This window comes from Artemia franciscana, unplaced genomic scaffold (genome assembly GCF_032884065.1).
Source record: "Artemia franciscana unplaced genomic scaffold, ASM3288406v1 Scaffold_1091, whole genome shotgun sequence".
In the NCBI taxonomy this organism is placed as follows: Eukaryota; Metazoa; Arthropoda; class Branchiopoda; order Anostraca; family Artemiidae; genus Artemia; species Artemia franciscana.
Genome location: NW_027062739.1, coordinates 70,173 through 87,335, shown reverse-complemented (window position 1 = coordinate 87,335; position 17,163 = coordinate 70,173). Strand labels below are relative to the sequence as shown.

Genomic DNA, 17,163 nt, shown 5'->3' with positions numbered 1-17,163 from the left:
CTACGGAACCTTGGTTCACTTGACCCTCATCTTTTTGGTCTCAGAAGAAGGAACTTTGCAACAGTTATTTGACTCCTTCAAAATTTAAAATTGCATATCCATCTTCTCATCGCACGAATTTTAAACACAGGGATTATTCTGTTCCAGACAAAGCTAATTTACATTAAGGAATTATGATTTTGCAGTATAAAAAAAGAGACGCAATTTCGATAAAAAAATTTATTTTTTCCTCGGCTATACAAAAGCAACTTATAAAATTATACAAGATTATATAAATTTCTTCATTCTATATATACAATTAATTACAAATTTGTTCCATGTCACCTCAATGGCCATTAAAATAAGGCATTACATAATTTTGAAGTTAAGCACAACCAATCTCACTGCTCTTTTCCATTAGTCATTAAATTCTAAGTTAAACATTCCATTTACGAGTTCGAAGGATGTCGAGTGTCCAGCAACGTCGAAACTGGACCAAGAAACTTTCTCACGTAGCAAAGTTTCCTTCTTTTAGAGAGTTCATTGAAAGCGGTTACAATTTACCAAATGGATAAAAATGATTAGCAATCATTCCATTGTTGAAAATTGCAGTCCTAAATGAAATGCTGCATCGTTTAATATGGCTTTGAGCACTGATCCTGACAAATTACACACTTATATTACACAAAGAGAGGGAAGGGGGTCTTCCCTCTCTTTTGTTTTGAGGCCAATTTGAAAAAAAAGTCACATTAGTCACAACCATCGCAGAAATTCTCATTTTAAGTTAGAGGTAGGTTTGAAGACGATTTTGAATCTTTATCCACATTTGAAGGTAATGTACTTATATTTCCCGCCCAATCAATTTCCGAGAAGTCAGCTAACAGTTGTTTTTACGTGATAACAAAACACTTTTAGCAACAGGTGTACAACAGAAATAGGTCTACGAATAATGTTATACCTATAGATCATGTTCTAGATTTGGAATTCCGTGAAGCTCAAATCCCTGTAGAAAATAGCCATTCCAAAAACAAACCTGACTTGAGAAAGCTCAATTAAAAAACATAAGATACAAAATATAATTCCAATAGCCTACCTCGTAGCCATTACAAGTATAAATATTAGAAATCAAATCCCTGAATTCTTGGTGCAGAATTATTCTAATTAAGAAAAATTCAATAGTATTTCAGTATTTCGATAGTATTTCAAAAATTTAGAATAGAAAATTTGTTTTTAAAATTAGAGTACTATGATGAGAGCGGTAATGAGATTACAAAGGAGTTTATCATGAAATAATATTAAACATGCTATACAATGGAAACATTCCACGAATTAGAACTCTCTTGATTTTAACTCCCTCTCTTAAGCTTTGGACTTCCTATATTGCCCCCTCCCTCAGACACAAAGAAAATAAACTGATATATCCCATCAAGTGTGACATACCATAAATCAAATCTTTAAAAAAATTAATTTAGGATAGCCCCTTGCCTAAAAACAACAGAAAAATTACGTATCTGCGTATTGAATTCCTTTCCAGGCTTTGAAATTCGATTGAATCCCTTGCAAGGCTTTCGCAGAACTAATGAAATAATTGTTCAAAATCTACGGTCCTGGTGTAGAAATTAAAAAAATAGTCTTTTTTTTTAATTCCGGTCAGATATCCTCAATTATTTTAAGTTCCTACTTCTGAACAGGCAGGCTCACTATATTTTTTTGGGAGGGGGAATAATATAAATAGTCAATTTGAATTAGAAGTGCCAATAAATTTGGGAAATTAATTGATTCCGGGCAATGGACGTCCCGGTCCAAACTCCCTGCGTAAGTAAATGCTGTTGAATATACACTTAAAAATGGCATACATACGTATTGGAACAGTATTAACATTTTTTAAACTACTATTAGTCAGGCAGGCTTCACAATATGATACTGTACCTAATTGATGAGATCAAATGAAGAAAATGACGATAATCCAATCTCATTCATTATAATACTATTATAAGTATTGGAATTTTTCACAATTAGATTAATTCTGCAATAAGAATTAAGAATTAATTTGTTATTTGCTTTCTAAAATTTACAATTTTAATTAAGTAGGCTAATTGAATTTTCTGGTGCAGCAGATCTCTTTGATCTGGAAATTTTATATCTATTATTTAAGATCTATAACCATAGCCTCATTTTTGTTAAAACGACCCACATAAAAACTTTATTACCGCCTGTCTTGAATTCTCCTGTTATTCACAAAAGTGTAAAATAGCATAATACCGGGGGCTGCCTATTATTGCATATCAAAAAAATCAGGTGCTGGCGTCATGTGTTGTCAAAATATGCTGCGTGGGGTGGAACTAGGCATGCACTGATATTCACACTAAGTGGTGAAGGTTTAGCAACCCTCCGCAAGTTTTATTTTGATAACGAAAGAATATATAACCTTGTTCACAAATGATGTTTTGGACTTAATCTCCTCACTAATTAAATTATCGTTTTACTTGTGAAATTAGCAAATTGTAAATTGATAACATATATTGAAAATGACATTTGGCAAAAACATGCAGTTTTTGCAGAAAAGTAAAATGAACTAGTAATCATTCTATTTTCTAAAAACTTACTCTAAATTGACCTGAACAATCGTTCTAAATAACACTATTCTATTTCTGCAGTGTTGGAGTTATCTTTAAACACTTATCGTCATAAACTACACATCCAAGGCGCATGTACTATTTTCTTTCTAGTCCCTCTATTTAAAAAAAGGATGCTCTATATTGGCCTAAACAATTTTTCTAAACATTATCAGTGAAAATGACAGATCTAAAGCCCAGCTGCACTCCTCGAATCAGTAAAAAAAGGGATCTAAAATTCAATCCAATACCCCTTAACAAATGCATGGATTTACTCCTGATTAAAATTCACCATGAAAGTAAAGTAGTCTTTGATCAGTACTTTGAGACGTTATCAAGTTTACGTAGATCGGAAATGTTTTCCCAAAACCAGAGTAGAAAAAATATTCTCAGCGCCGTACCCACACGGGGAGGGGGCGAGGAGACCCAGTGTTAATCTTGATCTATCGCCAAAAATAGAAATCCAGCAACATGAGGGTGGGAAAGGAGGAAATTGAAGAGGATTATCAATAAAATTACAAATTTCATCACAAAGTTACATTGGAAGGGCTATACATCGAGAGATTTAATGAAATAAAATCATCTTAATTGCAATCCTCTTTCTCTAGTGTTTTAGCTTGCTTCACCCCTCATCTCATAAAGAGATTAAGCCGTAATATTTCATTAAGTATCCCTAAAAAAAAAAGAATAAAAAAAAAAGACTTCGAACTAGATGAGACACATGAAAATCACATATCTACGTACTGAATGAAGACTTTCAAGCCTTTTTCATAACTGACAATAGAACTGCAATAAATAATACCCTCGTTTGAAAAAAAAAAAACAGAAAAAATTCCTTCTTTTTAAATCTTGACAGAATCATCATGCTTAATCGGACCAAATTTATAGTTCTGATCAGGCACGTACTCATAAATTTTTTTTTTTTTTTACAGGGGGGGGGGACTATTTTACGGATTCGAATAAGACATACCAATAAATTCGGATGAAGGGGGATTCAGACCCAGACAGCCCCCCCCCCCCTCCTTGCGTACGTATATGCTTTTGTGTATACGCTTAGATATGATATACTCAATATTGTACATGCCTTAAAACAGTCATATAACATTGCTTTAAAATTACACTTAACAGTGGATAAGAACAAATGTAGGAAAAAAAACACGATAAGTTGTTGTCCTTTAAGCTACACTTTACTTTAAAGTTACACTGAAAGTGATGGAAATTCATCCGCAAGATCCCTTTACGGTGCATTGATTTCGGACGAATACAGGGCAAAGGAAGGTGGATTCTCCACCGAAGGCTTTGATAGCACACCTTGGCTGTCAAAAGTAGCGGCTGACTTTTTGCCTAAAAGACAAAAATATAATAGCATGAAGCTTTTAACTTAAATAAATTCTTCCCAAACCAAAATCTGACTGAAAAAATAATCATTATATTCATTAAATTAGTTCTAAAATTAGATGAATAAAAGCTATAGTTTGAGTCAAAGAGTATGGGAAATTTATAAGAGTGGAAACTCGTGGTAGTGTCCGCAAAAAAAAGTAAAGAAAACAGCAACAATCAATCAATTTGTTCAAACAATATATTCACAACAAAACAACTTCTTTTCTTTTTTATCTAACATGTGAAGTAGAAACGAACAAAAGTAAATAAAAACTGCAAAAATCGATTAAGGAGATTAAGATTATTTTAGTTCAGTTTCTAATTCGATTTCTGTCCCCGTCGTATGTACATTTACTATATTATATGTGTAAGTAAACGTTTTCATACTCTGCATATAAACTTTATGAAAGTTAGAGACGTTAGTCATCCTCCACCGGTCGAACCCCATATTGTAGGCCAACACCACCATAAGACTCTGAAGAAGACAGCACAGAGAGAAAGTCACTCTTTACATAGAAGTAGACACTTTACTGTATAGTAAAAATCCCCGATTTGGGGATTTGGGGAACAGAAAACGCAAGGCAATACTGTTTATTCCAAAGTAAAAATCTCCAAATTTCCACCTTACAATTTTGCAAAGGTTTATCTTTCTTCAATTTTAGTTCAATAGAAGTTAAATCATTATTATTTAGTCAAAATCATACTTCTAATTGCTCCAAAGTCGAGGTCACCCCTGTGCCAAGTAAACAAGAGCTAAGAGCCCATATGGCACTTGTGACGAGGAAAGAAGAGCTAAGAGCCAAGAGCTCAAACAAAATCCTAAGAATCAATAGATTGATTTAAAAAGAAAATCAGAGGCTTAATGCCGGTCAGGATTTGAAATAAGAGCTCTGAGTCACTATGTCCTTCTAAATATCAAAATTAATTAATATCCGATCACCCACTCGTAAGTTACAAGTACCTAATTTTTTCTACTTTTTCTTCTCCATTTAGCCCCCCGGATGGTCAAATCTGGGAAAACGACTTTATCAAGTCAATTTGTGTAGCTCCCTGACACACCTACCAATTTTCATCGTCATAGCACGTCCAGAAGCACCAAAATCGCCAAATCACTGAACCCCTCCCCCAAAGAGAGCGAGTCCAGTACAGTTACGTCAATTGCGTATCAAGGACATTTACTTATTCTATCCACCAAGCTTCATCCCGATTCCTCCTCTCCAAGTTTGGAAACTCGTGGTAGTGTCCGCAAAAACAAGTAAAGAAAACAACAACAATCAATCAATTTGTTCAAACAAAATATTCACAACAAAACTACTTCTTTTCTTTTGTACCTAATATGTGAAGTAGAAACTAACAAAAGCAAATAAAAACTGCAAAAATCCGTATTTACAATGTGTTCAAAACACTGTAAAACATGGCAATTAAACGCTACGACAAACCAGAGATCTAGACCAGAGGCGGAGAAATCATAGTCTGACTCACAATTTTCAAAATTGAAAATTCACACAACATATTTTCCTCGTAGGATATTTTTGAAGACCGCACTGCCTTTCCATGATGTACAGAAAAAGTTCAATAGGACAAATCCTTATATTTGACAATGAAACAGCAAACCATTCTCTGGATATTTCGGTCACATATACAGTGTCCGTTTCAGCAGATAAAGTTTTATCTGCCAAAAACGGTCACTGTATATATGACCGAAATATCCAGAGATTCTTTTGTTGTGTCAATGACATAAAAGGATTTGTCCTATTGAAGTTTTATTGTACATATTTTCCTCATAAGAAGAAAGCCTTTTTTTTGGTATTGTAAACTTTGGTGAAAGTAGGCTTTACCATGTTAGAGGTATAATTAAAATTCTCGAGTTCTGCCAAATGTCCATTTTCTAGATGACAATATCCATATTTTTAATTTTGAGCATTTACAGTAATTCGTCTAAGTTGACAGATTAAAACAGGCCAGTTCCTGCTACATGTTCCAATGCTTATCTCCTTGTTTTACTGAATATAAACCACCGATTAATATTACTTGAATTCAGTTTCTAATTCTGTTTCTGTCCTCGTCGTATGTACATTTACTGTATTATATGTGTAAGTAAACTTTTTCATACTCTACATATGAACTTTATGAAAGTTAGAGACGCTAGTCATCCTCCACCGGTCAAACCCCATATTGTAGGCCAACACCACCATAAGAATCTAAAGAAAGAGAGCACAGAGAGAAAGTCACTCTTTACATAGAAGTAGACACTTTAAAGTATAGTGAAAATCCCCGATTTGGGATAACAGAAAACGCAAGCAAAATACTGTTTATTCCAAAGTGAAAATCTCCAAATTTCCACCTTATAATTTTGCAAAGGTTTATCTTTCTTCAATTTTAGTTCAATAGAAGTTAAATTATTATTATTTAGTCAAAACCATACTTCTAATTGCTCCAATGTCGAGGTCATGCCTGTGCCAAGTAAACAAGAGCTAAGAGCTCATATGGAACTTGTAACGAGGCAAGAAGAGCTAAGAGCCAAGAGCTCATAGGGTATGAGCTCAAACAAAATCCTAAGAATCAATAGATTGATTTAAAAAGAAAATCAGAGGCTTAATGCCGGTCAGGATTTGAAATAAGAGCTCTGAGTCACGATGTCCTTCTAAATATCAAAATTTGTTAAGATCCGATTTATAACTCATAAGTTATAAATACCTAATTTTTTCTACTTTTTCCTCTCCATTTAGCCCCCCACATGGTCGAATCTGGGAAAACGACTTTATCAATTCAAGTTGTGCATCTCCCTGACACACCTACCAATTTTCATCGTCCTAGCACGTCCAAAAGCACCAAAATCGCCAAATCACTGAACCCCTCCTCCCAACTCCCCCATAGAGAGCGAGTCCAGTACGTTTATGTCAATCACGTATCAAGAACATTTGCTTTTTCTATCCACCAAGCTTCATCACGATTCCTTTTCCCCAAGTGTTTTCCAAGACTTCCCCCTCCAACTCCCCCCAATGTCAAAAGATCTGGTCGGAATTGGAAATACGAGCTCTGAGACATGAATTCCTTCTAAATATCAAATTTCATTAAGATCCGATCACCTATTCGTAAGATAAAAATACCCTAATTTTCACGGTTTCCAAGGATTCCGGCTGTCCCCTCCAACTCCCCCCAATGTCAAAGGATCTGGTCGGAATTTAAAATTAGAGCTTTAAAGCACAATATCCTTCTAAATATCAAATTTCATTAGGATCTGGTCACCCTTTCGTAAGTTACAAATACCTCAATTTTCAAAATTACCCCCCCCCCCCCAACTCCACCAAAGAGAGCAGATCCGATCTGGTTATGTCAGTCACGTATCTTAGACAGGTTTTTATTCTTCCAATCCAGTGTCAGCCTGATCTCTCCGCTTTAAGTATTTTCTAATATGTCCGGTCCCCCCCCCCACCAATGACGCTGGATCCGGTTGAGATTTAAAATAAGAGATCTGAGTTACGATGTCCTTCTAAATATGAAGTTTCATGAAGATCCAATAACTCCTTTGTAAGTTTAAAATACGTCTTTTTTTCAGAATTAATCCCCCCCCCCCCAATAGAGCGGATCCGTTCCAATTATGTAAATCACGTATCTAAGACTTCTGCTTATTTTTCCCACCAAGTTTCATCCCATTTGTAATATTTATGCATTTTTGTGTTTGTTATTTTATGTTGTCTTGGGGTCACGCAAGGTAATGTATTGTTTATGTTTCTTTTTTAGTGTTGTTGATTTCGGTATATGTTCTCATTCTCCATATTCTCTCTTTATTTTCTTGAATTTAGCACAGCCTCGCAAGTTTCGCTTATGTTGTGCTATTGATTAAGAAATTTTTATTTCTAATAAAATTGTTCTACTACTACTACTACTATTACTATTATTATTATTATTGGTGGTGGCTTTATTTGTTTTTAGTTTAGATTTTTTTTTTCTTGTGCTGACGACGCCTAGTTTAGATGCAGGCTAAATATCCGCGTTATTTTAGTCTTTCATCTCATTTCTCTACTGACCGCAGTTTCGTTTGAGGGTTTTTTTTTGTTGAGTTTTATCTCTCTTTGTTGTTTGTTGTCATATACACAACAAAAAATTCATTCAAAACAAGGAGATCACTAACAAAACAAACTACAAAACGATAAATACTTAATCTGCAAAGTAGATAACTCAAACATTTAAACTTTTTTTCTTTCTAAACAGTTATCTATAAACACGCCAATCCGAGTTATTGTGTCTGGTCGAGTTATATTCAATTTATATTTGCTAGAAATCAAAACCCCATTTTTATTGGCAATTATCTGGTATTTTACCATACTTCCCTCCAAAGAATGCATCTATTTATTTCTTGACATCTACTTGGGGTAATTAAACACTACGTGGTGACTATTTTTTTTTTCAAAAACAAGAATTTCAAAATCCCTAGTTCTTGCACTTTGAAATGGTATATAAATGGTATACTTGTAAAATTTAAGTAAAGGACAAGTCCAATTATTGTTGAAGAAGAGTAACGGGGAGAGCTAAAGAGAAATGTTTCTTTATGGGCGGGGTAAAGAGTGACCCTTGGAATAGATTGGGATGGAGTAGGAGCGTAGCTGTTGGCATCAGGCGGCCTAGTCACGCGGTAAATTGTTAATGTTGGACATAACTAGTATATTACTATAAAGCATTTGACTATAATTTAGTATTTTACTATAAGAAGGTTTTTATGTTTTTAAAAGGGATCCGGTATTGAAAAACAAGACTTAATTTAGACCAAGCCCTTTTCTTGCGTTCAAAACACTTGCCCCTGCAGGGTTTCAACAACAGGTTACCGATCTTTTTCAGAAATAAAGCGGTTACAGTAATTCTTTATACAAAAACAGAGGCTCAAATTTTCTGGTTTTTACTAATTCCCCCCCCCCCCCCCCTACGGGAAACGGCGGGTTGCACAATAGCTATAGAAGTAGTGTATTCACAAATTATGTATTTAGTATCCATATTCAAGGGTCTGATATTTGAAGTCGCAACATACCAAGAGATTAAACAAACTACGCACAGGATCCAGAATTCGACTAGTGAGCCTTCGTAGGAATGGCCTTTGACAGTCCAAAAAACAACTAAATTTTCAAAGCTAAAATACCTAAGGTTCAATATAGTTTAGGGTGTATTCGATTTATGAAAAATTTCTTGTGACTAGGAGTTGGTCCTCCGTAAATTTCCAAGTTAGATCTCCATGCTTAGCCCTGTCTGCACACTAATAATGAAAGTAAACCTAAAATAAAAATCTTGATAACAAACCTTTCGGCCTTCGCACAGTGGCCGGAGCAAGTAGGAGCAAGTGGGCAGGGGCCTGAGGTTTAATCAAACCAACATCTTTCTGTCTAGATGCACTCGGTTGGTGACAAGCAGAAGGCTGATATGGCAAACGGGGTAATGTATGATTTCCGGACGGTATATCAATTCCTTCTCCACTAGAATAAAATACAATGGCTTAATTTAATGACGCAAAATTGCCACAAAGAAGAGGAAGACGAGCAGAAACTAAGCAGAATGCTAAAAATTTTAAAAAGAAAGAAGTTAAATTAAATTTTCAGGAGAATTACATTAGTTACCTGGATGATAACAAACAGCTACCCTCTTTTTTTCAAGGACAGTTTTCAAACCTTTAAAATACAGCTTAATTTCAGAACCTTTATTCATTCTTTAATTGGTACGATGTAGATAGCGGTGTATATTTCCAGAACTATATCTAATTAGTTATCGTGACTTCATTAAAGTAATTTATTAGTTTTCTTACTCTAATTTTTTCTTTACTTAACGAAGAAAAAAGATATAAAGCCAATATGCTTGTTTTAAATATTCCATGAAAGCCTTTTGAATCGAATTATTCCTCTTCTTGTCAACATTCTCTATTTTTTTCCAATGTTTGAAAAATTCACCATTTGGGTCTGTGGTTAATCATGACATTTTTTGCCAATTCCCTGATGTATTTGAACTCATTTAGCTTCACAAGGGTAAGAATATGCAAAGAATAAAATTAGAAACACTTAAATTTATACATAAAACTACATTAAATACAATTTTGCATGCTCTAAACAAAGTTTGTACAACGATAGAATAATTTTTTTTTTTAAATTCCGTCATACACCAAATGAGTGAAACTCTTAAGAAAAAAAAATAAAAGTAAAACATTTATGGGTGTTTTTGTAGATGTCAAGTCCAGTTAGACAAAAAAGTATTATCTAGAAACAGAAAATAGGCCGGAAAAACTTTAAAGCTTTTCCATATTATTTATCTTGTCTGTACCCCAGGCCAACTTAATCAAACACTTGGAAAACTATAGGCTTTATCACTATATTACCTCTATGACTATCTACCTTGGTTCTATTGCCCTAGCAATGACGCATGGACGGTTAATAGATAGACATATCTATTAACAAATGAACTAACCTCCTTTTTATACAATCTTAATAAAGGGGGAATTGATGCCAAGTATCATTATCATTCAATTGGACTATATGTCTTGGCTTTTTCAAAATTATCCATGACTTGATGCCCACAACTATTCCATTTTAATTCAAAAATCTTTTTCCAGTAAATGACACGGGCAGTGAACGGGAATAAAAGCAAGACATTATTCCCTTTTCTGTCTATGAGTTTGCCAAGTCCAGGCAGTAATTTTGATCTTTTTTGAAACCTATGCGGGTGCCCTTCGGGCACCCGCACTTTGAATTGAATGAAGTATCGTATAAAGTGTTGTAGCCTTTGGTTGTAGAGTTTCGTATGTATCTCCCTGCGTGCGCTTCGCGCACACAGACTCAACGGGCTCGGTCGAGGCCTCGACCGAGTTCATTTATTTTTGAATTAAGATCGAATGGTTGTGGACATCAAGTCATGGCTAATTGAAGAAAAGGTCAAGACAGATAGTCCAATTGAGTGAAATTGAGTGAGAAGCATACTTGGCGTTAATTTCACCCCTTATTAGGATTGTATAAAAAGGAGGTTAGTTCATTTGTTAATAGATATGTCTATCTATTATCCGTCCATGCGTCATTGCTAGGGTAGCAGAACCAAGGTAGATAGTCATAGAGCTAAGATAGTCATAGAGCCTATAGTTTTCCAAAAGGAGGGTAAAAAGGAGGTTCATAGATATGTCTATCCATTATCCGTCCATGCGTCATTGCTAGGGTAGCAGAACCAAGGTAGATAGTCATAGAGCCTATAGTTTTCCAAGTGTTTTGATTAATTTGGCCTGGGTAAACGGCGGAAGTATGCGGGTGCCTCTTTTATTGGACCTATACACGGGTTGTTATCTTTTAGCAAGTCACGCCTACCTTGAGCCTTAGGCTTGTTGACCCATAATTTAAAATTGACTATACTGGAAAAATCTTTTTCAATCTCGATTGGATTTGAGCGTCGTTAATTTAGAAACGAATGCAATACAATATTTATGTTATTAACGATTATATACGACAAGTAATATTTAATTCAGTATCAAGGCCAATTCCCTCCCCCAACTGTTCAATGCTTAACAAAAATAGGGAAGACGACGGTTAATTCGCAAAATTAGCAAACAGAAGGGGAGCTCTATCGAAAATATATAGAGAAATGCTGAAATAACGAAAACAGTTAGAAAAATAAGGATGCTTCTGAAAGACCCAATGTTGGGGTCAAACACTATTTATAGTAAAATAGTAAACTACTACTAGCAACTCAAAGCAGCACCGTGCCGCCTGAGGCCAACACAGCTACGCGCGCTTCACCTCCATTCCAATCTATTTAAAGCCTCCCTCTCTAAAGCCTCCCAAGATGCTCCCATTTCCCTTAAATCTTTCTTTACATCTTCCCACCCCAATCGGGATTCTACCTCCCCCCTCTGCTTTTTGTTTGACCCTAGACAGTCGGCCGATAAGGAGTATCTTTGGTAATCTGTCATCCATCATCCACAGAACGTGTCCTAGCCATCTCAACCTTTCTCTCATTATAGCCCTAGAAAGCCTAAGTAAAGCCAATCCAAATTTTCAAAAAAGAAGAAAATATTATTTGTCATCTAATATTATAATAGCTAAGTTGTCACAATAGCAACCTAGGTGAAAAAGTAGAGGGAAGAATACAAGTAACTGGAAAACGCTCACAAATGACGTGTCTTTCTTTTTACTAATCTTTATTTCCAATTTAATCAAAAATAGTCTTCAGCCAAAACATCTCTAAGGTAATTTTTTATTCCACACCCATGTTATACTTGCTCCAAAACTAGACAGCGAGATTGAGCAAGTTCAGCCACAAACCAGAAAAAAACTTTCCGGGCAACAAATTGGGTTTTCAAATCCTCAATTATTCAATACAAGTTCTGACCTTTATTTTGATATTTTTCTCATAGCAAATCCATCGTAACTACAATAACAGCTTTTACAGACAGGCCTTTCTGAAACGTGGAGTAGCAAATCTTCCTGAAACTGCCACTGATTAACCAGGAGTTTCGTTTTTGCACATATTTTTATATGTTTCTCCCAAGTATTAGTTTTTTTTCCAAGTCATTCAATTGGAAATTGAACGCTCCAGCGCCATTTACAAGAGTCGAGTGATTATAGGGCAATCAGCCCCCCCCCTCTCACAGCCTTTTTTTTTAGCTACCCACTCGCCCCATTAAATCGCAAAGGGCAATATTTGTTTGTTTTAAACTTGACTTGATTATCTATTGTAGTTTCTGTTGGTCCCAGGCTTTATTTGTTTATTGACGTTCGTTTACAGCATTAATTACTATTCGGCTGTATTTCTAGTCATCTCTAGATTCGCTCTTTACTTCTCTTTGCAAAATTTCGTCTGCGGGAGTTTTTTGAATATGCTTAATACTTAGTTAGATTTCCGGCACGTCCAAAATCTTTCTCTGGAGAAGGCAATTCGGCATTAATGCAAGCAAAGCATTTACATGGTTGGTTTGCCAAAATCTCTTTTCTTTACTTGGGTTATTCTTATTTACCTCATGCAAGATGTTATAAAATGTTTCATTTTATTATTTTTAATATAGGTATTCTCTCTGAAAGTAAACTTTTTGGATACAAATCTCTCAAGAATAACTTATGCTCACTAAATGTGAGATACCTATTTTGACTTCGGCTTAGATTTGCAGAAAAAGAAGCAGGAAAACCATTTTTTTCAGTAACACCATCTATATTTAGCAGTGGCAAGGACTAGAGAAGACAGAAAAGGAAGAAAACAAATATGAAGAAAGCTTGATGTCTATTAAATATGTTCTAAGAATCATCTGACCGTACTTTTAATATACATCGGGTCATTGGGCAAGCTAAGTCAATCGCTAGGCAGAGAATTCTTGCCCAATCTAATCGGCGAATGGTCAATCATTTATTTTGGCTTGGTTTTAGTTTAGTTTGATTCAGTTTTTCTACTTCTCTTTTCGAGTTTACTACAAAAGGTTAGTTTCCTTCTTTTGTCTTTGAGCGCTGAAGATGGCTTGACGGACATCATAACCTAAATATTTGCTTTTGTCCTTTACTCTTCTTTTCTGTACAATGGATGATTTTACCCCCTTTTTTTCGGTTATTTTATTATATTATGCTTTCTTAATTGTCATACGTGGTGTCCACACCACGAGAAGCGAGTCATCTGTTTATGGGTTAACATGTTATAGCTGCCAGCTCAATTTTCCCAACAAAAGAAAATAACAAAAGAAGAGAAATAGCAAAAAGAAGAAGCTTCAACAAAAGAAGCTAAATAGAACAGAACATTTGGGCTTTAACGTGGATGTACTTAAAATTGAGAAAGAGCACCACTAACACAGCAGTGTTACTTATAAGAACCTTCTTTCCCTTTTAAAACCTTTCTGGAATTGTGTAAAATAGATTGAAACAACAGGACTATGGATCGTTTGAGATACGAGTCTGACTGTCCGCATTTCAATCAGTAAGCTAAGCTATATGAAAAATGTGGTTCTACTCAGCTTTCTAAGACAATAGGTCGAGATGGCGTGATGGTCATGTTCTGCGGATAAAGTTGAAAGATTGCCAAAGATCGTCCTTGAATTGGACGGTAGGAGTTCGTTAAGAAAGATCTAAGGAAATGGATCTTTTTGGGAGGGTCTAAAGAAAGAATTTTTAAGTAGATTGAGACAGAGGAGTGTGCATAGCTATGTTGCCCACATTATCAGTGCCAAAATGAAAATGAAATAAATTGCAATTGAATTGGCAGAAATTGTTAACACTATAAAATTATCGCAATCGTATTACTTACAGCCCTTGCCTTGCTCCAATGACAATTCTCGCCGTGTTCTTAAAATTTTTCCTTTCGGCTTTTTTTAAACCAGAGGCAGCCCTGGAACAAATAAAACAAAATAATGTAAAATAATGAAAAAAATTATTGAAAATAGCAAAAAAATTGTTAATGGGCCAATAGAATAATTTTCACACTGGTCACTCAGCGAAGAAAGACTGTTTTGTTATATATCAATTAGAGGGTATTATCAGAAGTAACGCTACAAGTAAAGAACCATAATCCTTCAATGTATTGTTTATTTCCCATTCTTTTCCAAAGCAACTTCATAGGCAGGGTGGTCCTAGAAACTTCGGAAGGAACTATTCACTTACAAAGGTCTAGTCCCATTTTCAAGAAGTCAAAAGTGGTCGATGGACAGCCAAAGCCACTTCTTGCCCTTCTTTTCTACCACTTCCCGACTCAACACTGTCTAAGGATGTTAGATAAAAATTTTCAAATAGCCATTTTGTTCAAAATAGTCAAAGATCTATTTAATATGCCTCCGGGATGAAATGGCCCCGATGGCCCTTGAAACTAAGGCTGCGAATATTGTAAGTTTGCGATTGCTTAAACAAATGTTCTAAAATGGAAATGTGGGCTTGCGCATTAGCTAAGGAACAGTTTAGAATTTTAAGTTGAAACTTCTAGGAAATGTTGAGGGGTATATTGAGCTAGATCAAAAGACACTGCGTGCATCCCAGAGCTTAAAAGTGCAAATCTACAATATTTCTTTAATGGCTAAGGGTATTATTTTAAAACTTTCAAGATATGTTTAAATAAATCAAAAGTCCAATGTGCATCCAGGTTGTAAAAGGGCCTGTCTACAATACCTCTGGAACGGCTATGAGGATATAAGTTGAAACTTCTAGGGAGTGTTGAAGGGGATGTTGAATTCAATAAAAATTTCCAAATTGCAATGTCAATGGGCATGAAATTTCCTGGGGGAGGGCAATTCCGAAAACCAGGAGTTTTGTCGCTAGTCAGTTATTACACTCCTAACGATGATTATTCTAGTTTAAAAGATTGTCCTGAAACTTAACTTGTATTAACACAAAACCACCAACGGAAGTTTATTTTCATTTTTGGCCCCAAGAATCTTTAAAGGGGCAAGGGGTTGGGAGGTTATCAGAAAATTTTCCCGAGGATAAATACTACCGCAACTCCCTTCTTACATTTATTTGTAAGCTAAGCCAGACCAAAGGACTCCAAAATGGATTTGAAATATATCGGCTTAAAAATGTTTTTTTTTTCAGATTCATCGCAGAAATCTCATCTCAAACTTCTTAAGGTTCGAGTCCCTGTGACAGTCCCCCTTAAAACAACATCTGTTTTCGATGTGCAACCAGCTTATCAAAAGGACGTATCTACAATATCTCAGGAACAGCCGAGTGTATTAAGTTGAAGCTTTTGTAGAATATTAGGGGCGATGTTTAAAGTCAAAACACACTGTGGGCATTCTGGTTGTCAAAAGGGCTATATTCAATATCTCAGGAACAACTAAGAACATTAATTTGAAACTTTCAAAGAATGTTAAGGGGTATTCTGGACTAAATCAAAGGACTATATGTGCATCCACGTTGTCAAAAGGTCATATCTTCAATGCATCGTGAATGGCTAAGGTTATTGAGTTGGAACTAAATAATTTCTGAGACCACACTGACTAAGCATAATAAAACAAAAAAAAGTCGCAAACAAGAAAATACAAGGATACTAACAACCAGTAAATAAATATATGAAAACTAGACAAATATCTCGGTCAAGAGCTCCATCGACCGTCTTCAGCGCAGAATAAAATAATATAAAATATACATAAAAGTCCATAGGATAATATAAAAAAAAATCTTAAAACAAACACTGTCCTTAAAAGAAGACACTTTCCAAGTAACAATGATAGGGTAACTGAGCAAAAGAATCCAACAGTGAATGGCAAACGGAACTTTCATTTTATGTAAAAAATTTTAAAGGCTATTTGCTAACGAAGCATGATATACATATGACAGGGTATTGTCATAGATTGTTCTACCCTATATTCCTGATAAAATAGGAAGAATATATATATATATATATATATATATATATATATATATATATATATATATATATATATATATATATATATATATATATATACTAGCTGTTGGGGTGGCGCTTCGCGCGACCTGAACACCTAGTTGGCGGGGGCGCTTCGCCCCCCCCCCCAAGCCCCCCCGCGCGCGTAAGTCCTTACGCGCCATATTAGTTACGCGCCATTGTAGTTGTGTCCCTGTGTACCACCTATGAATATAGATAGATTTATATATGTGTTTTGAACTACGTAAAACTTGCGAATATACAACATTCTTGGCTTTCCCATTGTCTGTGCACATACAAAGCCTTATGTACTTATAATGACGTCATATGCAAACGCTCTTTTTACAAACAAACAAACATGCACACACACAACTTGTTTTTATATAGATAGATAGATAGATAGATAGATACAATACAAATTAACTGCGTAAAACTTGCGAATATACAACATTCTTCGCTGTCCAATTGTCGCTGCATATAAATAGATTGTCAGGTTTACCGACCCTCGAACATGAAATGTAGAATTGTCCATGGGAAAAACAATCAGTATTAAGATCTATACCACATTTTTCTAATTATTGACCTTGAGCTTTGTTGATGGTGATTGCAAATGCTAATCGAATTGGGAATTGAAATCTTTTAAATTGAAAAGGCAGATCCATTGGAATCATGGGAATGCGAGAAATAAGAACAGCCTCACCCTCAAAAGGCCCTGTCAATATTGTGGCCTCTATTAAGTTTTCCATTGTTTTTTTTACGGCAAGTCGCGTGCCATTGCAAAGCTTTGGTGGGTTGATATTTCTTAACAGTATTATTGGTACGCCTATTTTTAATTGTAGCACGTGTGGTGGAAACC

The 17,163-nt window shown here is 35.2% G+C and overlaps 1 protein-coding gene across 1 annotated transcript in view; it reads right to left on the bottom strand.

Annotated features, from left to right (window-relative positions):
• Positions 1 to 204: 204 nt before the first annotated feature.
• Positions 205 to 17,163, bottom strand: part of LOC136042318 (uncharacterized) — a 40,819-nt gene continuing 23,860 nt past the window's right edge. Inside the window, exons 4-6 of the mRNA XM_065727270.1 lie at positions 14,217 to 14,297; positions 9,267 to 9,439; positions 205 to 3,938 (exon numbers count right to left, since the gene is read on the bottom strand). Of these exons, the coding sequence (XP_065583342.1) occupies positions 3,832 to 3,938; positions 9,267 to 9,439; positions 14,217 to 14,297 (361 nt within the window). The 3' untranslated portion in view covers positions 205 to 3,831. The remainder of the gene's footprint in view (positions 3,939 to 9,266; positions 9,440 to 14,216; positions 14,298 to 17,163) is intronic.